This window comes from Podarcis liolepis (genome assembly GCF_965112155.1).
Source record: "Podarcis liolepis genome assembly, chromosome: 15".
NCBI classification, from domain to species: Eukaryota; Metazoa; Chordata; class Lepidosauria; order Squamata; family Lacertidae; genus Podarcis; species Podarcis liolepis.
In genome coordinates this window covers 1,972,140-1,997,078 of record NC_139566.1, presented here as the reverse complement: position 1 = coordinate 1,997,078, position 24,939 = coordinate 1,972,140, and the positions used below count along the sequence as shown (strand labels likewise).

The following is a 24,939-nucleotide window of genomic DNA, read 5'->3' as shown; positions in this document are numbered from 1 at the left end:
TGCAAGGGTTTTTTGGGGTTGCCCTTTTATCTGGCATGCACATTGGGTTGAAAGCTGAGCCAGCAGAGCCACAGGGAATAATAATAATAATAATAATAATAATAATAATAATAATAATAATAATAATAATTAATAATTTATATCCCCCTCTCCCCAGCCAAAGCTGGGCTCAGAGTGGCTAACAACAGTAAAATAATACAGCATTCTAAAATCAATTCATTATAAAATCAGTTCAAATCAAATTAATGGCAGCCATGGGCTAGAGTTCTGTGAGGATTACCAAAGGAGGGGGTCAGGCTGTGCCTTGGCCAAAGACCTGGTGGAACAGCTCCGTCTTGCAGGCCCTGCGGAAAGATGTGAAGTCCCGCAGGGCCCTGGTCTCTTGTGACAGAGTGTTCCACCAGATTGGAGCCACACCTGAAAAAGCCCTGGTTGAGGCCAGCCTTACCTTCCTGTGGCCCGGGACCTCCAAGATGAGACCAACTGAGTTCATATACTGGAGGTACTCAGAGCAGCCAAGGAGAAAGGGATCCTTTCAATCCCTTTCTATGATGCCTGCAAACTTGTCCATGAGTAGGAAGGGAATTGAAGCCTCCACCTTCGGAAGCTTCCATGCCCAGATTATGTAGATATAGTTGGTAAATCAGGCTAATAATAATAATAATAATAATAATAATAATAATAGCCTGCCCATCTGGCTGGGTTTCCCCAGCCACTCTGGGCAGCTTACAACAAAAGATTAAAAAAACATTAAAACATCAGTCATTAAAAACTTCCCTAAACAGGGCTGCCTTCAGATGTCTTCTAAAAGTCTGGTAGTTGTTTATTCCCTTGACATCTGAAGGGAGGGTGTAACACAGGGCAGGTGCCACTATCGAGAAGGCCCTCTGCCTGGTTCCCTGTAACCTCACTTCTCTCAGGGAGGGAACCGCCAGAAGGCCCTCAGCACTGGACCTCAGTGTCTGGGCAGAACGATGAGGGTGGAGACACTCCTTCAGGTATTCTGGGCCAAGGCCGTTTAGGGCTTTAAAGGTCAGCACCAACACTTTGAATTGTGCCCAGAAACGTACTGGGAGCCAATGTAGGTCTTTCAGGACCAATGTTATATGGTCTCGGCAGCTTACTGGTTCTTGCAAATCCTCAAAGTTGTGATATTTCAATAAATATAGCCTTCCTTCAAAGTTTGCTTCCTGAGTCTTCTTTTAGCATCTGACACCAAAGTGCAGACTGATTTCATAGAATAACCTTTATATGCAAGCCAAACTGAATTCACTCCTGAAACATTACCCTATTAGGACAACTTTAGAAATTTAATAGCATGTGAATTTCTGATGGTCTGCAATAGGCTTGAACCATTCACAAATACACTTTTCACAACGGTAACCATTGCAGAGATCTTGTTGTTCTAAGCCCAATTGAACTGGGACAAGGTACTTGTGAAGCAATATCTCTCCCACACTTTTTCTACAGCTCAAGGGCACACAATATTATGGTGATGAATCAGCCGAAGATCAGAGGTGCTTTATTTAATCCTTTAGCTCCTAGTCTGTTAATTGATTCATTAAACTATTAAAGGCAGCTGTGTTTTCATATTGCTAAACCTCAATCTGGAAATCTTCTTCATTGTGATACAAGAGGAATAAAGGTTACCTGAGGTGGCAGGTGGCAAAGGATCTAAAGCAACGGCAGACTGACTGACTGACTGATTATATACTGATTAAATATATCTAAGTGGTGTACAGAAAACTGAAGAAACAACAGACTACTTAAACAAAATATTACAATAACACTGTTTTATAGAAAAATAACACACTAATACAAAGTTATTGATATGTATAAATCAGTTCATTTCCCTTCTGACATATCCTCCCTCTCAGCTTCCAGGTTCTCACCCAGGGCTCAAACAAACTCTCATCTCATCCACAAAAGTCACACAAAGAGAAGAGTTCCTGGAAGCAGCAGCCATTGCCCTAGTATCTCACTCCAGACTTGCTTTTATGGGCAGACCCAAGGTGGATGGTACTTCCTCAGGCTCTTGGCAGCTGTGTCCCATTCAGCTGCACTCTCCACACCATAGAAGCCAACTCCTAGGGGCAGTGGGGGCTCCGGCCCCCACAATAAAACATTTGAGGGGTCTGGACCCCCACAAAGTTGATGGGCATTCCCATTCAAGTGGTGTGTGTGCACTGCATCATGCAATTGATTATGCTTACCTGGGGCGCCACAATGTTTTATTCAAGTTGGCAGCCCTGCCCCACACCTAATAATAATATTTATACCCTGCCCATCTGGCTGAGTTTAGCCAGCCATTCTGGGAAGGTTACAGCAGGTTTGTTGAGTTTCCCGGGGGTCCAACGGATGGAAAAAGGGGGCCTCCTCCACTCACAGGTCTTTCTCCACCCTCTATCCTCTCCTCTTCCTCCTCCAGCATAGGGATGGAGATTTTTAGGCTCTGGGGCCAAATGTGACCTTCCAGATCTCTATATTTGGTTCTTGTGACTCTTTGTGAGAGCCAGTGTGGTGTAGTGGTTAGGAATGGTGGACTCGTAATCTCGTGAACCAGGTTCGCGTCTCCGCTCCTCCACATGCAACTGCTGGGTGACCTTGGGCTAGTCACACTTCTTGAAGTCTCTCAGCCCCGCTCACCTCCCAGAGTGTTTGTTGTGGGGGAGGAAGGGAAAGGAGAATGTTAGCAGCTTTGAGACTCCTTCGGGTAGTGATAAAGAGGGATATCAAATCCAAACTCTTCTTCTTCTTCTCTCCAGACCATATCTTCCTGGATTGCTTTTGCCTGGCCAGAAAATGTACCTCTTGATTGTCTGCAGTCTGCTTGCATAGTGAAACCCATTCCATGTGCCCCAACTTTTTCTAAACAAAATCTGGGACAACATCCCTCCCATGTCTCCCTGTTGTATGCCAGAAAATATCTTATCTCTTGAGTTTAAGCCAATAAAACTCAAAAACGTGAGGAGTTAGGAGTCCAGTGTTGTTTATTGCAAAGCAATAGGTTACAGATGGATCATTCCGCAAAACTGCAACCCTGCCCCATGGTCCAGGCAGTGGTATTTATAAATTTTCAAACTAAGCATTTCAATTTTCACCAATCAGGTACATCATCACCTCATTTCATGTTTAATACACATGCGCAATAAGCACTGGCAATTTCTGCTGATTAAGTTCTGATTCCCACCGTGTTCTGTTACATTGTGTTTGTATGCATGTTGGGAACCTATATTATGTGTAGCCATTTGCACCATGTAGCAGCTTAGGTTCTAGCTTTGAGCTGTATCTTTGTGATTCACACATTAGCTGTATTTCTGCCCCAATGGGGGGCGGCAACTTTCAAAATCATCAGTTTCATAAAGTAACAGGCTACCATAACTTCTCTATTAGAAGCACACTCAAGGATTTGCAGGGGTACATATTATCACATTTATTGTTGCCCTTTGGGCCACTACAACATCCCTCAAGGCCACCCCCCACTCTTGCTGCTCTCCCTCCTCACCGCTCCAACCACTCACCCTCCCCACCCTCACCATCAGCTTGTGCCACTTGCCTTCACTCTCATCTCTCTCAATGCTCTCTCCCATCACTCTGGTGACCAGAAGAGTTGTGTCAGAGTGCTGGATCATAGAATCCTAGAATCATAGAGTTGGAAGAGACCACAAGGGCCATCGAGTCCAACCCCCTGCCAAGCAGGAAACACCATCAGAGCACTCCTGACATGTGGTTGTCAAGCCTCTGCTTAAAGACCTCCAAAGAAGGAGACTACACCACACTCCTTGGCAGCAAATTCCACTGTCGAACAGCTCTTACTGTCAGGAAGTTCTTCCTAATGTTTAGGTGGAATCTTCTTTCTTGTAGTTTGGATCCATTGCTCCGTGTCCGCTTCTCTGGAGCAGCAGAAAACAACCTTTCTCCCTCCTCTATGTGACATCCTTTTATATATTTGAACATGGCTATCATATCACCCCTTAACCTCCTCTTCTCCAGGCTAAACATGCCCAGCTCCCTTAGCCGTTCCTCATAAGGCATCGTTTCCAGGCCTTTGACCATTTTGGTTGCCCTCCTCTGGACACGTTCCAGTTTGTCAGTGTCCTTCTTGAATTGTGGTGCCCAGAACTGGACACAGTACCCCAGGTGAGGTCTGACCAGAGCAGAATACAGTGGCACTATTACTTCCCTTGATCTAGATGCTATACTCCTATTGATAAGGATGGGAAGGGTCTTTGATGCAATGCTGCTGCTGATCACCAGAATGAGCGTCTTTGGTGCCAATACCAGACTAGAGCACACACCAGAGCACCAGACCAAGAAAATGGGACGTTCTGGGACTGGCGTCTGTGATCAAAGGTGTCCCACTAAAAATGGGACAGTTGGCAGAACTGCCATTCTACTTGCAGGGATCACTGCCATGTCAAAAAAGCATAGAGCTTCCCTCTGCCATGTCTGCCACACAATTTGCAGTGCTCTTTGGCCCCACTGGACGCACTCCAGGGGATGCCCTGAAAGGTTAGGGTCCCAGGCAAAGAACATGCAAGTCTTTCACAATGAAGACAGGGTTACAGATGCAACACAGTACAAACTAGCCAAGGTCAAGCGTGGAGAATCAGTCTACGTCCAAACAGATCTAGTGGCAAAATCAGGCAGCAACAATTCCAGGTCACTATCCTGGGGAGTTCAATATAAGTGCAAGACAGGCGAACCTAGTAATTAGAAGCTTGAAGAAAGGAGGAGAAAGTAAAGGTAGTTATTAAGTGGATTAATAGCCTATGAATCAATTCTGTTTTGTGGATAGCATAGAACACAGTTTATTTGACAATAAGACACATTTACTTCACTATTAAATTCTAATCCCATGACTTAATAATAATAATAATAAAATTTTATTTATACCCCACCCTCCCCGGCCAGAGCCGGGCTCAGGGCAGCTAACACCAATAAAATAAAATCACAGTAAAAACATAATAGGGGGAAAGAGAGGGAGGGGAAAACCCCCTATTTAAAATACAAGTTAAAATGCAATTTAAAATGCAGCCTCATTTTAAAATAGCTGATAAATCAAGACCATAAGGGGAGGGAAACATAAGGGTCAGACTGAGTCCAAACCAAAGGCTAGGCGGAACAGCTCTGTCTTGCAGGCCCTGCGGAAAGATGTCAAGTCCCGCAGGGCTCTAGTCTCTTGTGACAGAGCGTTCCACCAAGTCAGGGCCAATACTGAAAAGGCCCTGGCCCTAGTTGAAACCAATCTAACCTCTTTGAGGCTCGGGACCTCCAAAGTGTTGTTATTTGTGGACCATGCCTCCTCCTCTGTGCTGTAAGAGCAGTTTCCACCAGTATGGTGCCCCTTACATGTTATGAATTACAGCTTCCATCATCCCTGACTACTGACTTTTCTGGCTGGTGCTGATGGAAGTTTGCATTCTGAAACATCTGGTGAAAGGGTTCTACTGGAGACTGGTCAATTAGGGCAAGTGTGTCATTGCTACACCAACCTCTGCCCTCAGCCATCGCACAGCTGCCTGCCTCTTTGCTTACAACAAGTGTAGAGGTTGTAACAGGCTGTAAGTTTCCTCTTCCTTTGTATCAGAGTTGCCTTCATAGAACTCAGCAGGCAGGAGGAGGATGGGGACAAAACTAGAATTAGGTGGTTCTGCTTGTCATTGACTCTGGTGTCATCTAAGGAGGAGGATGGGGACAAAACTAGAATTAGGTGGTTCTGCTTGTCATTGACTCTGGTGCCATCTACTGTTTGGCTGTCCTGACTTCCACCCCACCAGTCGCAATGGGCACCATTTAATGTTGTTTTCAAACATTTGAAAACCTCCTGATACAGGGCTGCCTTCAGATATCGTCTAAAAGATGTGTATTTCTTTATACCATTGACATCTGGTGGGAGGGCGTTCCACAGGACAGGTGCCACTGCTGAGAAGGTCCTCTGCTTGGTTCCCTGTAACCTCACTTCTCACAGGGAGGGAACTGCCAGAAGGCCCTTGGAGCTGGGCTTCGGTTTCCAGGCTGAGTGATGGGGGTGGAGACACTCCTTCAGGTATACTGGGCCAAGGCCATTTAGGGCTTTAAAGGTCAGCACCAACACTTTGAATTGTGCTCAAAAACCTACTGGGAGCCAATGTAGGTCTTTCAGGACTGGTGTTATATGGTCCCAGGGGCTGCTCCCAGTCACCAGTCTAGCTGCTCCATTCTGCATTAGTTGCAATTTCCAAATCACCTTCAAAGGTAGAGCACATTGCAGTAGTCCAAGCAGGAGATAACCAGAGCATGCGCCACTCTGGCAAGACAGTCTGCGGGCAGGTAGGGTCTCAGCCGGCATAACAGATGGAGCTGGGAGCCAGCTGCCTTGGACACAGTCAAGAGGGAATTAACAAGAACTTCATAATATTTGTGGATTGATTGAAAGAATGGAACTGTGTGAAAACATTGGAATGATTTGTGGCATTAGCCTCTAAATAGGACTCTAACTTTGATTTATTATGGCTTTGGCAAGACACTAGCTTGTTAATGGATGGGAAATAAATCAAAGAAGAAAATGCTGGAAGTCTGCTGGAGCGATACCAGATGCCAGATCTCTTTTGGTTTGGAAAAGCAAGATGCTGTGAGACTATGGAACAATAAAAATTGAATCCTTGAAGTGGGGGGGGGGGGAATGCTGAAAATGATAGATTACAGCATGACGGGAAGGACGAATGTTAAAAAAAATCACACAGAAAGTTGCAAGATATAAACTCTTCTTGCATAGTTAAATACGAAAGAAACTCGTCACATCAGGGGCAGTTAAAATAAATGATTAAGATCAGAACTGTTTTATTTGGATTAAATAAAAGGATTGGAGCAGGATGAAGGAACATCATCTCTTGAGAAACAGAACATTGGAAGTCACCCAAAAAAGATTAATTTGGAATTGGATAATTGGCTTTTTTGATTGTATTCAGATTTTGTATTGCATTAATGTGGCTTATATTGGATTGCTATTAATGAAAAAAATATTTAAAAAGGAAAAGAAATTGAAATGTGGGGTGGTGGTGTTGAAGTGTGGGAGGAACACAAAAGAAACTCACAGAGAACAGGTTCCATGCTGAAGCTAAGCTTTAATGAAAGGAGGCGGCGCCTTGCCTGGGCTCTCCTATTAATAGCAACAATATTTAGAGCGGCCACTTCCCAGCCCTCCACCAAGAGAGGATCCCCCACCGCAGGCAGTGTATCCTCCCACTCGAACTGGCTCACAGGTGGCAGTAAGGACTGCTCCTGGGATGACCACATTACAGGGAGCTGGCTGGATGACTACTTCACATGGTGGCAGCTGATTGATGCAGCCAATGTTGCCCCCAGAGGTCAGGCCGAGGCTACTCGATGACACTCCTCCACCGTAGGACGCCAAGCCCCCTGAGATGCCACCACCGCAAGGGGAGCACAGTGAGCCCACACCCCCGACCGGGTAGCTGACGCAGGATGGGGCGCAGGATGGGATGCAGCTGGGCTGGCAGGATGAGACGAAGCCACAAGACATCTTGGAGGGATGGAGCTGGGTCTGAAAGGACAGGTTGTGGTTTTGAGGATGGGTAAAACATCCACCCTCTTCATTCATGGTTCATTCATTCCGTTTTGAGAAATAGTATCAGTGGCAGCAGCAGTGCCTGCTTTGTAAAACTCTTTCAGTCCGCCCCCAACCCTCTTACAATCAGCAGTTTATCATTTATTTTAAGAATAACCAATAAATAATGATCACCAAGACCAGCAGGGTCTGGGTGATACAGAGTGCAAAGCAGAAAATATTAAATCATAAGAAACAATTCAATTAAAAAACCTATCATCTATGCACCAAACCAGCAATACTGGAACAGTGGCGTCCTTCTTAGTAGTGGTGTCACTGGGGTGGCAACTGAAGTGACCTTAAGGGGCAGCTTCCATTTCTGGAATGCCAGCCCCACTGAGCTCTGTCTGCCTGCCTTATTATTAACTTTGAGGAAGGATGTAAAACCATTCCTGTCTGCCCAGGCATTTGGTGTCTGAGAAATCTATTTCAGGCAACCCTGAAATTATTACTTGGGTGCATGTGATTATTTTTTAGACTTTAGCTCCGTTTCTGGGTCTTCTCTCTTTTCACCATTAGCCCTCCCTCACAACTGCTGCTGCCAATGTACAATATTGGGATGATGACACTCACCTAACTTACGTGGTTGTTGGAAGCACACAACTCTGAGAAACATAGAAAGAATGAGTAGATCACGTGCCTTTCTACCTCATTTCTCCTGGTTCACTCCTTGGCCTCTCAAGGTAAGGCAGGAAAAGAGCCCTGTTCAAAGCCCTGGAGAGCTACAACCAGTCTGTGTAGACCAGGGATGAAGGAACATCTGAGACCTTCCAGATGCTGATGAACTCCCACATCCATCAGCTCTGGATGGCAGGGCCAAGGGCCAAGGATGATGGGAGTTGCAGACCAGCAACTCCTGAAGAAGCAAAGATGTTCCCTAGCCATGGCGTAGACAATTGTGAACTTGACCCCATGGAAAAGGCATCTTCCTCAAAATCTAACTCTCTAAAGTTCAGAAAGCAGAAGCAGTTCTAGGTTCAAAGAAAGAGATGGAGAGCATGCGGTTCATATGGAAGAGGCAATAAAAGATGTGAAATTCTCTCACTTACCAAGTTCTCAGTGAAATATTCAGGTGGAGCTGAGAGGAGCTGATGGAAGAATCACGACTCAAACATCCTTTTATACAGTGCAAGGAGAGCAAGTCCCTCCTTTGAAGCCTAAAATGTCTACAGGTGTTCTGCGCCCCAAGGTGCTTAGTAGTTAATCTAACCTGTTTTTATGCAAACGTTCCAAATCTGACCTGTGTTTATTATCTTCATATTATACACTGCCAATCCTCTTTCATTATCTAGCTGTTAATAACTGTGATTTAGTGCACTTTAAAAAAATTGTTATTTTCCTCCTTTTCATACACATGCCAAGGCTGTTAGCCCCCAGTGAACTGTATCCTAGAGGTGTTTGTAAACCCCACCCTCCCATTCTGGGACAGTTTCCATTGTTTTACAGAGGTCCTTTTTAAATTTCCCTTAAAATTCCTGCAGATGTTCACTTAAACCAAGTCTACCAAATTCAACTCAAGGGGCAAGTGGGGTGCCGCTGGGTTCTATCCTGGGCCCGTTGATGTTCAACGTCTTTATAAAGGAGTTTATAAAGGAGTTTTCAGACCCAGCTCCATCCCTCCAAGATGTCTTGTGGCTACATCACATCCTGTCAGAGTCTGCTGTATCCCAACGTGTGTCCCATCTAGTGTCATCTACCTGGCCGGTGGTCTAGGCTCGCTATGTTCAGAACTGCTTCTAATGTGTTATTTTGTGAGAAAATGCTTTTTTAAAAATAGGTTATTTTGGACTCTCTTTTTTAAAATAATAATAATAATCAACTGCTCACAGATTAATAGGAAGCCAGGATGAAAGGAGCACATGCTAGAGCACCTTTCTCAACCTTGGGTCGCCAGATGTTTTTGGCCTACAACTCCCATCATCCCTGATCATTGGCCCTGTGAAATAGGGATCATGGGAGTTGTAGGCCAAAAACATCTGGGGACCCAAGGTTGAGAACCACTGTGCTAGAGTGAGATAGATTGAAAACAGACAGATCCATACATTCCCCCAAGTCTCTCCCCATACTGTGTAACATCTTGTGTTATCCAGTACGCGATACTTCTTTGAATATTTTTAACCTGTGTTTTGCTCTTCCAATGAGCAGAAGGTGGGATATACATGATCCCACCTCTCTTATTTAATCATCACAACAACTTGACTGGACTGTGGGATGTTGTTTACCCCAGGTTCCTCAGCAAGTTTCATGGCAGAAGTTTCAAATCCTGGGCCCTAGCCCAACACACCAACCAGTGTATCACACAATCTCTTGGTACAGTGGTAGCTTGTATACCTGAAGGAGCGTCTCCACCCCCACTGTTCAGCCCGGACACTGAGATCCAGCGCCGAGGGCCTTCCGGCGCTTCCCTCATTCCGAGAAGTGAGGTTACAGGGAACCAGGCAGGGGGCCTTCTCGGTAGTGGCGCCCACCCTGTGGAACACCCTCCCTTCAGATGTGAAGGAAATGAGCAGCTATCCTATCTTTAAAAGACATCTGAAGGCAGCCCTGTTTAGCCAAGTTTTTAATATTTAATGCTGTACTGTTTTTAATACTTGATTGTGAGCCGCCCAGAGTGGCTGGGGAAACTCAGCCAGATGGTCGGAGTATAAATAATAAATTATTTATTTATTTATTTATTTATTATTATTATTATTATTATTATTATTATTATTATTATTATTATTATAGCTTGGTTTTCAAATGTAATACATTCCAGAAGACCGTTCAGGTTCTGAAACATTTGAAAACCGAGGACTCAACAGCCGACAGCTAGTTCTCAGGATCTTGGACTCAGCGGAAGACGCGTGGCATGTTTGATTTCTGAGGCATGTTCGAAAACCGAAGCATTTACTTCTGAGTTTACAGCATTTGTAAACCAAAACGTCCATCGACGGAGACAATTGAAAACTGAGGTACCACTGTATTATGATGATACTCTGCGTATATTTATGTAATGAGTAGAAAGATAGGTAGATACAGACAGATCATCATGGAAGCTTGAAACAACTTTTAAAACAAAATGCCACAGAAAAATAAAGTAACTTAATTAAACACAACAGGGGAAGTGTGATTCCTCCACCTTTAAGCTCATTCTCAAAGCCAACTATGATCAAGCATCACTGCCGAGTGTATGACTGAACCTTATTTAGCACCTCCCCTCCCCTCCCTTTGATTTGATGGAGGCATAGAATTAAATTCAAATGCTTATACATAAGCTGTCTGAGCTGCTTAGTCGTTTGAGCAGTTGCTTTGATCTCTTTCATATGAGATGGTAGCCACATGCAATTTTAAAAAAAGGAATGAAGGAGAAAAAATTATCAGATTTATGGGCACATCACTCATTAAAGCTGAAGTTAAATGAAAAACAGCAGGTGCTCTTGCTCTGACAACCTTGGCTAGCCTCAGGTCACACAACAGCAGATATCCAAATAATAGGTTGGGTGCTAATTAACATCAAACCAATCCTACTTCTTTCTGGCATGTCTGTCTGGGGCTTTGACCAGGACTGGGTGACCTTTCTCAGCTAGGTCCATTCTGCCTTCACAAATCATGTATCAAATCGCCAGGATATATATTATTTTGCCATGGTGCGCTTACCCAACTTTTTAGGGCCAGGAAGAGCTGCAGGTCAGTGGTGGAGCATGTTTCGCATGCAAATTGTCCCCTTTGCAACCACTGGCATCTCCAGGTAGGATTGAGAAAAGACTCCTAGTTGGCCCAAAAATGAAAACAAGAAGAATTACCTACGATTGAAGAATGGAGGATGAAATTAACGGACTACGCAGAACTTGATAAACTAACAGGAAGGATCTGGAACTGACGAGACCAGAAATTCACTGAGGACTGGACTAAATTTACAGATTATATGGAAAGTAAATGTAATGATCAGGCAACGTTTGTAAGTTTTCAAGAAGCTCTGTGAGAATTAATAGTAGAAATATTGTAAAAAACCCCCAAAGAATAAGAAAGGTTAAGTTATTATTATAGTGCAATATAAATTAGCGAATGTGAAAGAAGTGATTAAGACGGAGAATTATCAGACGAGCTGAGGGAAGTCAAAAAAGATGATGTTGGTGATAAAGTGGATGTTATTCTTTCTATAATTTTATATTGGAAAATTAATAAAAAATATTGAGAGAGAGAGAGAGAGAGAGAGAGAGAGAGAGAGAGAGAGAGAGAGAAGACTCCTAGTTGAAACACTGGTGAGCTGCTGCTAGGGTTTCCCTATGTCCAGAATTTCCAAGACATAGCTGGGTTTCTGCTGTCTGGAATTGCTGGAACATCTGGGCAAATCTGGACGTATGTCAAGCCATGTTGGCAGTGTAAGATGAAAGCGAATTTCCTTAAAATAGCTCAAATTTCACCAAAAAAACCACCTCATGTGTCCGAATTTTCACTTTTTGAAATATGGCAACCCTAGCAAGCAACTGCCAAATAATAAAGACCAAAAATGATCAAGATGGTGTGTCCCATAATCCCTATCCATTATTCATGCTAGCAGGAGAAGATGGGAGTTCCGGTCCCAAAATATCTAGAAGTCATCTCACTGGTTACCCTTGGAGTAAAACAATGCTGTGCAAGATGAGCCAATAGTACTGCTCAATACAAGAAGAAGAAGAGAAGTTTGGATTTGATATCCTGCCTTTCACTCCCTTTAAGGAGTCTCAAAGCTGCTAACATTCTCCTTTCCCTTCCTCCCCCACAACAAACACTCTGTGAGGTGAGTGGGGCTGAGAGACTTCAAAGAAGTGTGACTGGCCCAAGGTCACCCAGCAGCTGCATGTGGAGGAGCGGAGACGCGAACCCGGTTCCCCAGATTAGGAGTCTACCGCTCTTAACCACTACACCACACTGGCTCTCAATTGTTATAAGGTTTTGTTATAAGGTTTTTTTTGGGGGGGGCAAGACCTCAAGATTCAACAAAGGGTTCGAATTTCAGCAAACTAATAAATTTGTGAATTTAGCAAGGGCTAGGAATAACACCAGCTAGCTAGTGATGGCTCACAGGGGGTGGGTTGTTGAAGGCTGGCGGTGGCTTGGTTTGTTTGATAATGGTTATGCAGCCACAGAACATAAGACTCTCTGCCCAGCACAGAGGGAAAGGGTCAGTGGGCAATGCTGTGGAAAGAGGAAAAGTTATTTCTGCAAGTGGTTCTGGGAAGAAGGAGGAGGAGGAAGTGGCGAGAACACCATGGGGATGGGGCCTGAGGAGGACAAGCCATAACAATGAGGCATGGGCAGCATGGTTCATTCCTCTGCTTGTAGATTCAGGCTTGCTGCTCTTAGAACAACAAAGGTGTCTTTTATGATGTAGATGCCGGGAACTGTCTCCATCTAGGTGCAGGCAAATAAACCTTGCCATGTCGAAGGGGCTTGAATAACTCAGAGAAGCTATGAGCTATGCCATGCAGGGCCACCCAAGATGGACAGGTCACAGTGGAGAGTTTTGACCAAACGTGATCCACCTGGAGCAGGAACCGGCAAGCCGCTCCAGTCTCTCTGCCAATAAAACTCCATGGACAAAGACAACAGGCATATTTCACAAAGACACTGCTATATCTAGTTGTCCAAAAGGAAATACAAGGTAAGCCCGGGGCGGCTGGGGAAACCCAGCCAGATGGGCGGGGTATAAATAATAAATTATTTTTAGTATTATTCTCTTGTCACTGCTCGGCAGAGATTGGGGGTGGCATGTACAGTAACACTATTTCTTACAAGCCTAATTTCAACAGAGCAAGGAGCCCCCTCTGAGCAACAGGGAAGGTTTCTGGTGCTTCCTGATCTGTCTTTGTAGCTGGAGGTTCAGGTAGCCGCAGCAGCTAGGAGTATCTTCTACCATCTACATCTGGTATGTCACCTATGGCCTTTCTTGCAAAGGGATAGTCTGGCTATGGTGATCCATCCATTGGTAACTTGAATACCAGATTATTGCAATATGCCACCTCTTGGGCCACTCTTGGGCCTGGTCTAGAGGCCACAGATGGTACTGGCTCAGGCTACACTGTTGATGGTGACAGACTATTACCAGCGCAGAATTCTGGTGGTCAAAAGCTTGTACTACCTGCCCATACACCACTAGGGCAGGTTTAAGGTTCTTCAGATCTTCTGAAAACTTGGGAACATGATACTCTTATCACTGATCACTGACATCTTTGAGGGAGTCACTGTGGGTGGTCTCATATGACCATTAAGTTCCCACTTTCTCCTTTAACTGCCATTACATGTTGTAATTTACGGATGTGGTAGAAAACTCTCGGCTTGAACAGAACAGATCAGGTGGAGAAATGTAATTCCCAATCGTGAAGCCTTTGAGGAAGGGTTGAAATGGGTCCTGCAATGTCAAAAGCCACAACTGCTGCAAAATGGGCCAATGAAGAGGCAGGGATGTTGTAGAGACATGTTTGTCCAGGCTTCCCTAAGCCCTTCTCCCAGGCTGGAGCACTGTTCTATGTGTGCTCCTCATACACCTTCCCAAAGCATGTGGCAAACTCCCTCCCTCCTTTGATAGCAGGCCGGTGATCTCAGAATCATTGGGTTGTACGAAGAGCCGACTCAGTGAACTCAATGGAGTGGTCATTCCCATTGATTTCAATGGGTCTGCTCTGGATAAGATATAACTCAAAGAGGTGGGGAGAACTTGAAAGGGTTTCTATTCCAACCCACAGCCAGTACAGAAATAATCCTACTGCTGTAGTATCCCTAGTCTGGACACCAATAACTTCTAATTTCCGTAAAATATGTATAGCTATAAACACTCTTGGGTGGGAGAACTATATCAAAATATTCAGTGATTCAGTTTTCATATTGTTTCAGAAAGTGTGGATTTGATAGATTTGGCTTAAAATGTGTACCTGGTCAATTTTCTCCTGCATCCCTACTTCCAAATTAAGCCCCAATAATCTGAAGGCCAAGATGTAGTCAGCATACTGTGAAATTGGTGCCCAAATTGTCCTGAAGAAAATAGCCATTGTGACTGACCTTTAAAATTAGTGGTCTGCTTCCAGAAAACTAACCAGCTGTGTGCCACTTAGACTTGTAATAGTCTTTATTGAAAGGAGAAAGCAGGACAGGATGGACACACCCCAAATCCCAGGATTAGGAAGGGGTGGGTGATAATAAACCAGAAGAAACCTGTGATTGGAGCCCTTTGACTTGAGGCAGGCAGCAAATGATAGTGTCAGTGGCCAAGGCTGCCTTCTGGCTCCTACAGAACTTGTATAAAAGCTCTCAACATTGTCCAACACTTCCAACTGCTTCTGTTGCCTCCTCCTGACTTCTTTTCTTCAGCTGTCACAGGTAAATTGGATTTAATTCAACTTTAGTTGAATCTGGTGGGATATGAGGTGGTGTTCGTAAAGTAATTTAAATTTGTTACTTGCTCTTACACTTCTCAAAATGGACATCATTTTCTGAGGACAACCAACCACCGCTACCTCCACAATTGACCCAAACTATCAGGTTTTGGGTCTAACTTAGTAGTTAGAAAAGGTCGTAGCTGGTTTCGTAGCTGTTCTTACTTGCCTTCCAAGGAGACATGTACCCAATTACGTCTTGCTCAGAGTAGTCCTGTTGAAATAAATACTCAATAAATACTCTATGCAAGGAAAGATTTGTCTCCTGGTCTCTTTTAATTTCCTTGTTATAAAATTCAGTACCAACAGAGTCCACCAAGTCTGCGAAATAGATTAATGAAGGGTTGGAAAACCCTGTCAACCTCGAGGTGTTACTGGACTACAATTCCTATCATCTCTGAGCATTGACTATGCTGACAGGGGCTGATGGGCGATGGAGCCCAGCAAAAGAAGAATAGGGATAGCTTCCTTATGCTGAATCAGACCATTGGTTTATGTGTTAGCTATATATGCAGAAGGGCAAGTTGGTATTAGGTATCTCAGGTGAGATGCCCAGCAGTGGAAGTTGCTTCCAGTACCAGTCACCACATGGAAGCAGGGATGGGTTTACTGTTTCAGAAAGTAAGGCTCAGTAAAGCAGTTCTGGACACAGATGCATACAGCTTTTGGGCTTTTCCAGATACAGATATATGCAGATATAGACAAGCACAATGCATCTCCATTACTCTAAATAAGTCCAGCAATTCAAGATGTGGCACTAGACAAGTAACACTGACTAACTGCAGACTATAGTCAAAATAAAAAATTCCTTCCAGTAGCACCTTAAAGACCAACTAAGTTAGTTCTTGGTATGAGCTTCCGTGTGCATGCACATCTGAAGAAGTGTGCATGCACACGAAAGCTCATACCAAGAACTAACTTAGTTGGTCTTTAAGGTGCTACTGGAAGGAATTTTTTATTTTGACTATGGCAGACCAACACGGCTACCTATCTGTAACTGCAGACTAACAGACAAACGACTGATTTGGCATGCATTAATCACAGATATAGTTGGGGCACTAGGCTGTTACCACAGCAACCAGCTTGACTGATTTACGCTCATGAAAGAAATTAATGCCTTCTCATCTCCAATTACTCCAACACTATCCTGATGGCTAGATGGTGACTTCCTGTTTTGCAGCAAACATGGCATGTTACCTCCCGGACACCAAGATGCCAGGGAGGGGTCCCAGGCAGCAAAAATGTGGTGTATGTAAGGGGCAAGCCCCCTGTAACTCTTTGAGGGTATCAAAGGGGCACAACCTATGGTCATCCATTAATGCCTTTTTTGATTGTGTGTGGGGGTGGAAATCCCCGTCTCCCAGATGAGAAGGTGAGGGCGCTGGGTTAATTACCCAATCCAAGGGCAGCCTCAGCAAAGTACCATGCTGAGCAGTGGAATACTTTTGAATCTGGATGTAATTGCCAAGCAAAGAGGCACCCCCTGATCAGACCCTGATTTATGCAGCAGGAGAAAATATTGTTTGTTTGGAAAGAAGGAAAGACGCTGGTTTTTGCTTTGCTTGAACAGTGGAAGGAAGGAAGGGTAGGCAATATTCTTGAGATCTGCCTAGCTACCCTCGCCCAAAGCAATGGAGTGTAAAGTTTTCGGGAAGAGTGGGCTTTAGATACCTCTCTGTGGCTGATTTATTTTATAACTAAGGATACTCCCCTCACTGGCCCTGCTTTGCCGCTTCCTGGAGTGTTTTTGCCTGGCTGGATTGTGTCCTTGAATATTACTTCCTTGCCTAGGAGGGCTTGGCAGATCCTAACACACAAAAGCATGCTTACCCTCTTCCTGCAGAGTGGTGCCCCCTTGTGGAGCCAGTGTGGTGTAGTGGTTAAGAGCGGTAGTCTCGTAATCTGGGGAACCGGGTTCGCGACTCCGTTCCTCCACATGCAGCTGCTGGGTGACCTTGGGCCAGTCACACTTCTTGAAGTCTCTCAGCCCCACTCACCTCACAGAGTGTTTGTTGTGGGGGAGGAAGGGAAAGGAGATTGTTAGCCGCTTTGAGACTCCTTTGGGTAGTGATAAAGCGGGATATCAAATCCAAACTCCTCTTCTTCTTCTTCTTGACACATTTTCCTACAACACTTTTAAAAACTCCATTTCAGGGTCCCTGTGATGGTCCACTGAAGAAATAAAAGGGCCTCAGCTCTGCATGAGAAAGTCTCCTTTGCCTTTTCTTTCTTCCCTGCACTGCCTATTACCCTATATCCTGAATTTCCCCTATCTCTAGTTTGTACTTGTATCCAAGTATTTTTTTTTGTAATTGTTTCCAGGTAATTTTAAATTGTATCTAGTTTTCTTTCTTTCTTGTAATTGTTTCTTCACTACTTGTAAATGTGAATCCCTAAGGCAGGAGTCAGCAAACTTTTTCAGCAGTCCACTGTCCCTCAGACCTTGTGGGGGGCCGGACTATATTTTGGAAAAAAGAAGAAGAAGAAGAACGAATTCCTATGCTCCACAAATAACCCAGAGATGCTTTTAAAATGAAAGGACACATTCTAATCATGTAAAAACGCGCTGATTTCCAGACCATCCACGGGCCAGATTTAGAAGGTGATTGGGCCGGATCTGGCCCCTGGGCCTTAGTTTGCCTACCCATGTCTTAATGTGACCCTTATGCAATTGTTACATTTGGCGTCTTTGCAGTGGAATTGACCCCCTTGTATCCTTGCGCCTTATCAGTGTTTGTTCAACTTCTCAGTGAATGTAACTACTTTCAGGAAAATAAGAAGTTCCTATGTAAAAGCTGCAAAAAGTGGCCGAGTGAGTCAGAGACTGAGCTAGGTGAGTGTTTTGTGTCCCTCTTGGCCCCCTTCTCAGAAACAGAAGGTGTTGGCTGTCTGCCTAGTTGTGTTATAAATATCAACTGGGGTCCAAATTATCTTCCTTTGAACATCAAAGAGCCAAGGTGTGAAAATGCAGGCCAGGAAACACCAAGAAAGTTCGTGCCTCATTTTAAATATATCTGATCACATCTTGTCACCTTCCGCTGGTCCCTTGTGCTGTGCAAGGATGTCCATTTTATATGTTACTTCTCAAAGCTGAAGAATATTGGCTTAGCTCTCACATAAAGTCTCTCAATTTCAGTTTATATTATGGCTGTGCAATCAGGCCAATTTGAACCAAGTGTGAATTGGGTCTATGCAGCTACAAAACGAGTCCCAACAATTCACATTGATCAGGAGTGATTTGGACTATTCTGGAGGTCCAAACTCCCAGAAAGCCAGACAGCCAGTCTCCAAAGTGTTGGAAATTTTCCAAATGGCACCTTATAAGGAGAACACAAGGATGCAGAGAGGGCAGCTGCACATGGCTCTCTCTGAATGTTAGGAAGTTTGATGGAATTTGGTCAGCTCATCTTTTGTTTATCCAGACCAATAACCAGCCTTTCTTGTTACAGGTAGGTATCTGAAGAAGTGAGCATGCACACGAAAGCTCATACCAATAACAAACTTGGTCTCTAAGGTGCTACTGGAAGGAATTTTTTAATTTTGTTTCAGCCTTTCTTATACGTCTGTTTGCTTCCTAATCCTTTCCCATCATAACCCAATCAAGCTCAGTTGCATCTAGTTCTGTAGGCTGTGTCCCTTCCCTTATACTCCCCCCTACACATTTTGTCCCTCTTTTTTGTGTTTCATTTACAGCTGTGCCTGTATTTCTTAGTATTTTGTCACCTCGGGGGGGGGGGGGGGCTTATCTGCACTGTCTCAAAAATTGGCTTGAAGGTTGCCTGTTTCTTTATTTTTGTGGTATGGGTTTTCCATGTCCAGATGACATATCAGTTTCCCTAGAGATAAAAACAAAACACTTTTGACCTAACTGATAGTCGTACAATGAGTTGAAGAAAATGTTCCAATTAACATTTGGAAGCTTTCTTGTTGGGGATTGTAGGAAAAGACCTGCCAAGGAAACTAAAAAACATTTTTATGTATGCGACAACGGCGGCAAGAGTCTTAATAGCACAAGGATGGAAGAACGAGGAAATCCCGACTAAAGGACTGTGGCAAGAGAAACTGATGGACTATGCGGAATTTGCAAAACTGACACATAAACTACATGACAAGGATAACTGTGGCTTTAAAGAAGAATGGGAACCTTTTATGAAGTATTTAAAGAAACAACAAACTGAACTGGACTCCTTGGCAGGTTTTGAATAAACATTCACAAACTCTTTATTGGTAATATACAGATAGATAAACTGAGGAGCTTTACAATTTTAAACATACAGAAAATAACATGTGCTGAGAAACCAGAGATAGGAGCTGAGGGAAGTTGGGGGGGGGTGGGAAGGTGGATTTTTCTTTTATGGGGGGAGGAAATGAGGATGATGTATTTTTGATAAATTGTTATGTTGAAATTCCTAATAAAAATATTTTTTAAAAAAGGTTTTCTTTTTTAGATTAGGTTTGCATTTCATTTAAATCTGTTTCCTGTGTCTTTACTAATACATTGTCGTTTGTGTGTGTGAGAGAGAGAGAGGCGGAGAGTCTTTTGAGTACATTGTACACAGTGTACACCGTCAGAAGCATCACACAGAGTGTATAAAGTATAAAGTTTAATTAAAAAAACTTCATGGAACAGGCGAAACAGGAGCATGTGGACTGGCATGAATGAGCACTAAAACCTTTCTTTCTTTCTTTCTTTCTTTCTTTCTTTCTTTCTTTCTTTCTTTCTTTCTTTCTTTCTGCAAGCTTTAAAGGTGGCTTGCACAAACCCTATTTTAAATTTGATGGGGTTAACCACCTCTTGAGGGAATACAATGTCTCCAAATTTCATGCACCTACGTCCAGCGACGCAAGGGTGTGTGTGTGGCTGTTTTGGTTTCCCAGGGCAGGTGAATGTACTGGAATTGAGCTGAATTGGGTCCAAATTGATCCAAAGCAAACCAGGGACAGATCCAAATCAGGATCCGAACCAATTTGGGGTGGTCTGGGTTTCCACACCCTTAAGTTATATCTGTTGCTCATGTATATTTAATACAATTAACCACATTTCCAAATCAGTTTGTGGATATTTTTAAGACCTTGTGACAATTCACTAGCATTTTAGAGAGCATTTTTCCTAATTTACCTTTTTTTGCATGTATATGTGGTTTTACAGTTGTTGTTTTTTACTTTGTTCTGAGCTTTTAAATTTTGTAAGCGGTGTTCTTTGTTTTGAAACTGGTAATAAAATGACTTGACATGCAATTTTCTTAAATATTGACATTTTTGCAAGCAATTTTCCCAAATAAAATGCATTATTAATGTCATCCTCCTCTTGTTGGACTACAACTCCTGGCCTCCCTGGTTTAGTGAAGAAGATCACAGGCATGTTTAGCCTGGAGAAGAGGAGGTTAAGGGGTGATATGATAGCCATGTTCAAATATATAAAAGGATGTCACATAGAGGAGGGAGAAAGGTTGTTTTCTGCTGCTCCAGAGAAGCGGACACGGAGCAATGGATCCAAACTACAAGAAAGAAGATTCCACCTAAACATTAGGAAGAACTTCCTGACAGTAAGAGCTGTTCGACAGTGGAATTTGCTGCCAAGGAGTGTGGTGGAGTCTCCTCCTTTGGAGGTCTTTAAGCAGAGGCTTGACAACCATATGTCAGGAGTGCTCTGATGGTGTTTCCTGCTTGGCAGGGGGTTGGACTCGATGGCCCTTGGGGTCTCTTCCAACTCTAGGATTCTATGATCACCCTGCTTTATTTTATTGATTTCTTTCATTCATGCATCACATCCCATGAAACATCCAAAGCAATTTAACGATAAGAAACATCAACAATAAAAACAGCTATAAAAACAATTTCAAATTCAGGTGGGTATAAAAATATCCCCACTCAAAAGGCTTGCTAAAAAGTTCATCAACAAGTCCTGAAAGGACCATAGAGACCTCCTGATGAGATGGTCTCTCCAGAAGGCAGAAAAACCATCAAAATTTGTTTATTCCACCTCCTTCCCAAACAAAATATTCCCAAAATACACCTTTAGAAACGAGAAGCGTTCTCTCATCAGAATTTTCAAGGCTGCAGGTAGGGACTAAAAAGTGCAAATCAAACATGGCAGACAAATGGATTTTAAAAAGGGAATATTGTGGGATTCAGATGGGTCTCCCTCAAAGGACTTCAGCAGATTCAGTGCTATTCTTTTCTTCCAAATATGTACACCAAGGTGAGAATTGTGATCTGCACCAAGAGTCCTAGAAGAATGAAGATAACTCTCAGGCTTACCCAAGACATAGGGATGTTTTCTCCTGTAAGGGAAAGAGAAGACATTGAAGGAGGGAGCCATCAGAAAATATCTGGGGATGTCCTACTCCTGATGAGAGCCTCCCAATACCTCCCCCCAAAAGCTATGAACGTAAGAACATAAAAGAGCCCTGCTGTTGGGTCAGGCTAATATTGTGGGCCTGCCCTGGCTACCCCAGTGGTAAACATTGGGGCCAAGCCCCCTTCATCCATGGTCCTGAGCTGGAGAACGTGTGCTCCAAATGGCTTCTGACAGACCCAAATGTGCTCTGACATCTTGCAACCTTCGATAGCAGAGCTCTGGTTGGTTTGCAAAATTCCCAGACCTGTGAATGTTCAGGCACCGGGCTGTCATTTCAGAATGTGAGACTCCGCTCAGAGAAAATGCAGGGGGGAAGATCTGCATTAAAAGAAGATTTTGCTATGCCTCTCCGCAATTTGCAGACGGTGAACCCTGTTAAATAGTTTACTTCCCTGGCCCAGTTTTCTTCTTTTAAAAACATATTTGAGTTAAAGACTTGTTTGTTTATTTATTATTTTATTTATTAAAATTATATACCGCCCTTCATCAAGAGATATCTTATCTTTAAAAGACATCTGAAGGCAGCCTTGTTTGGGGAAGTTTTAATATTGTTTTTAACACTCGATTCGGAGCCATCCAGAATAGCTGGGGAAACTCAGCCAGATGGGCAGGGTATAAATAATAAATTGTTGTTGTTGTTATATCTCAGGACAGTTCACAGAATAAAACACAAGATGAAACACAAGTAGGTTTGCCAGCTTTGTTCTGGCAAAATACAGAATGGGGTGTGGAGGGGCAGGGCAGTTGGGGGCAATTTTTCTTTTCCTCTGGTGCTGATATGACTTCAGGGCAATCCATTACCATCTATTGCAGCCTAACAGCGTGGCTCCTCTGGAATTTATCACACATGTACACCCGCGTTCGTAAATCTGTCTGTGCTTGGCTACCCAGAGCATAAATACATGACCAATTCATGACCATTCACACATCCTTTCAAACACGGGCATTTGGAGAGGACCCCTAACTCGGCAGAGAGAGAGAGAGGACCTAAAATACAGGATAAAACTGTATCAATACAGGACGTAGCATTTTATATTGAAATACGGAAATCCTGTATTATACATGGTAGATGGCAAACCTAAACACAAGCACAGTGGTACCCCGGTTTAAGAATAGTCCGGTTTAAGAACAATTTGGTTTACAAAGTCCACAAAACCGGAAATTGTGTCTTGGTCTGAAAACTTTGCCTCGGTCTAAGAACCGAATCCGAAAGGTGAAGGGCACCGCCGGCGGGAGGCCTCATTAGGGAATGCATGCCTCAGTTTAAGAACAGTTTTGGTTTAAGAACGGTCTTCCAGAACAGATTAAGCTTATAAACTGAGGTACCATTGTAAATATTTAAACCAAAGCAGCACCCCATTATCACATACACAGCCCAACAAGACAATGACAAAAATCCACCAACAACACACAAATCAATACAGTGGTACCTCGGGTTACATGCACTTCAGGTTACAGACTCCGCTAACCCAGAAATAATACCTTGGGTTAAGAACTTTGCTTCAGGATGAGAAGAGAAATCGTGTGGTGGCAGCGGGAGGCCCCATTAGCTAAAGTGGTGCTTCAGGTTAAGAACAGTTTCAGGTTAAGAACAGACCTCCGGAACGAATTAAGTACGTAACCAGAGGTACCACTGTATGGCTAACCTGATCCAAAACACCCACCCACCCCACTCACACATGAAAACAAAGACCACCACAGCCAACCATAAATGAACAGCCACACCCTAGGCCAACCCCAACCTCTCTCACCACCAAAAGAACACAAGCGAATATCACAGAACCTGCACCAGCGATGTCTCCTAATGTCTCAGCAAATGAAACTGATCTATAAAAAATGTTACTTGGAGAGAAAAAGAGAGAGAGAAAGAGAGACATTGCACATACTTTTGTATACTAAGAAAATCTTTAGAAAAAATGCATTAAAAACAACAACCAGTAACCCCTCCAATTCACCCACAGGTTTGCAGCCAACTCACCCCTAGTCTGGCAAATATTGAGCACACTGAAGGAGATGTTCTTCTGATCGTCTGGACTGGTGACCAGGCAGGTGAAATTGGGCTCTGAGGAGTTGAGCCACCAGGACAAGTGGAGGTCCTTGCCATTGTTAGAGAGCTGGAACCAGTCCGACCCAACTTCTATGTCCCTGAGGGGGTTCCCTCTTCTCCAGGAGATGTTAAATTCTCCCGCTCCGGACACCTGACATTGCAAGGTCACATTGCAGCCATATGGAGTATTGGACACATTTCGGGGGAGAATCTTCAGCTCTGGGACCGGCTCTGTGGGGAAATGTAGGGAAAGTTTGTGCCATCGGTGCCACTGACGGGTGTCAGTAACAGCCCAGGAAAAAGACAGCAGGGGATGGGGAGGGCTGGGTCCTTTTCCATGCTCGGTTAAGCATCAAACAGAAGTGAGAAAACAACCACTTACCATATACAGTGAGGAGGAATGTTTGATCTTGAAAGTGTTGTGTAGCAAAGCTCACGCGAGCCCTGTATGCTCCGCTGTCCTCCATCTTCAGATCTTTGATCCTCAGTGTGGTCTCATTGACCATTTCTAGCCGCTGCCCAAATCTGTCTCTTGGATGAGGCCTCTCCAGCTTTCTACCCCTAGATTCAGCAAACCAGAGCTCCAAACCAGTTTTAAGCTTGAAATCCCAATCAATTTTGTCTACGGTTTCTTCTGAGGACACGTTCACGTGCAGCAAGACTGATCCTCCTACGGTCCAGCTTACCTGATACTGGGGAGGAACCTCTTCTGGATTATTTAGAGGCCCTATTTATGAAAGAGAAAGGTGAGGGAGAATGTTTATGTCCCAATAAAAATGATATCGGCACACTGTTCACAGTCCTTGAAACTTCCATCTGCATTCAGTCGTTACGTTCACCTTTCACACACAAAATGCTCCTCACCCAAACAGCCCTTTCTTCTCTTAACCCTTAAAATCTTGCGTCGTCATTCTTATTTCTACTGGGAAAGATCACCCATGCAAAACAAGGAAATCAGCCTCTGGACCCATGGAAGGAGGACCCTGAGTCATCCTGGGTCCCATCTGGCCGCAGATGTCCTGCCAGATGTCCTGCCTCACCTGCGGATTGGATAGTCCAAAGCAACAGAATTAGCCAAGTGGTTTTGGACTCCATCTTCTTTGCCACTGTCCCGTTTCAGAGCTGGAATGGGCTCCACTGTGCATGGCTAAGCCCCTCCTGCTTTGACCACAGCCCCCCAACCGCAGCAGTTTCCGCTTTTTCTTTTGGCCCCTTATCTTCTCTGCGACATCTCACTTCCTTTTCAGGATACAGTATCATAGAAACAATTTTCCACCACAATGCCTCCCTTTCTGCACCAGCCTCATGTTATTGATGGAAGATATTTTGCTGACCAAAACAAGGCCTTTGGCTGATTAAGCTACCTATGGCCTTTTAAATTGTTGTGGGAGTATTGCTATTATTATTGTTATTGTTATTAATACCCCACTCATCTGGCTGGGTTTCCCCAGCCACTCTGGGTAGTTCACAGCATATATCAGATCATACTGAAACATCAAACATTAAAAACTTCCCGATACAGGGCTGCCTT

At 43.9% G+C, this 24,939-nt stretch overlaps 1 protein-coding gene and 1 long non-coding RNA gene across 2 annotated transcripts; both read right to left on the bottom strand.

Moving 5' to 3' along the window:
* Positions 1–7,086: 7,086 nt before the first annotated feature.
* Positions 7,087–8,702, bottom strand: LOC310694076. The gene is made up of 2 exons (XR_014519524.1): positions 8,659–8,702; positions 7,087–7,546 (listed from the first exon to the last, which is right to left on the bottom strand). It is a non-coding gene; the product is annotated as an uncharacterized lncRNA (long non-coding RNA).
* Positions 8,703–20,743: 12,041 nt separating this feature from the next.
* Positions 20,744–24,684, bottom strand: LOC310694701 (T-lymphocyte surface antigen Ly-9-like). The gene is made up of 3 exons (XM_083478057.1): positions 23,791–24,684; positions 23,340–23,639; positions 20,744–21,284 (listed from the first exon to the last, which is right to left on the bottom strand). The coding sequence occupies exons 1-3, from the start codon at positions 23,912–23,914 to the stop codon at positions 21,172–21,174; spliced, it is 537 nt and encodes a 178-aa protein (XP_083334183.1). The 5' UTR covers positions 23,915–24,684; the 3' UTR covers positions 20,744–21,171.
* Positions 24,685–24,939: the final 255 nt, after the last annotated feature.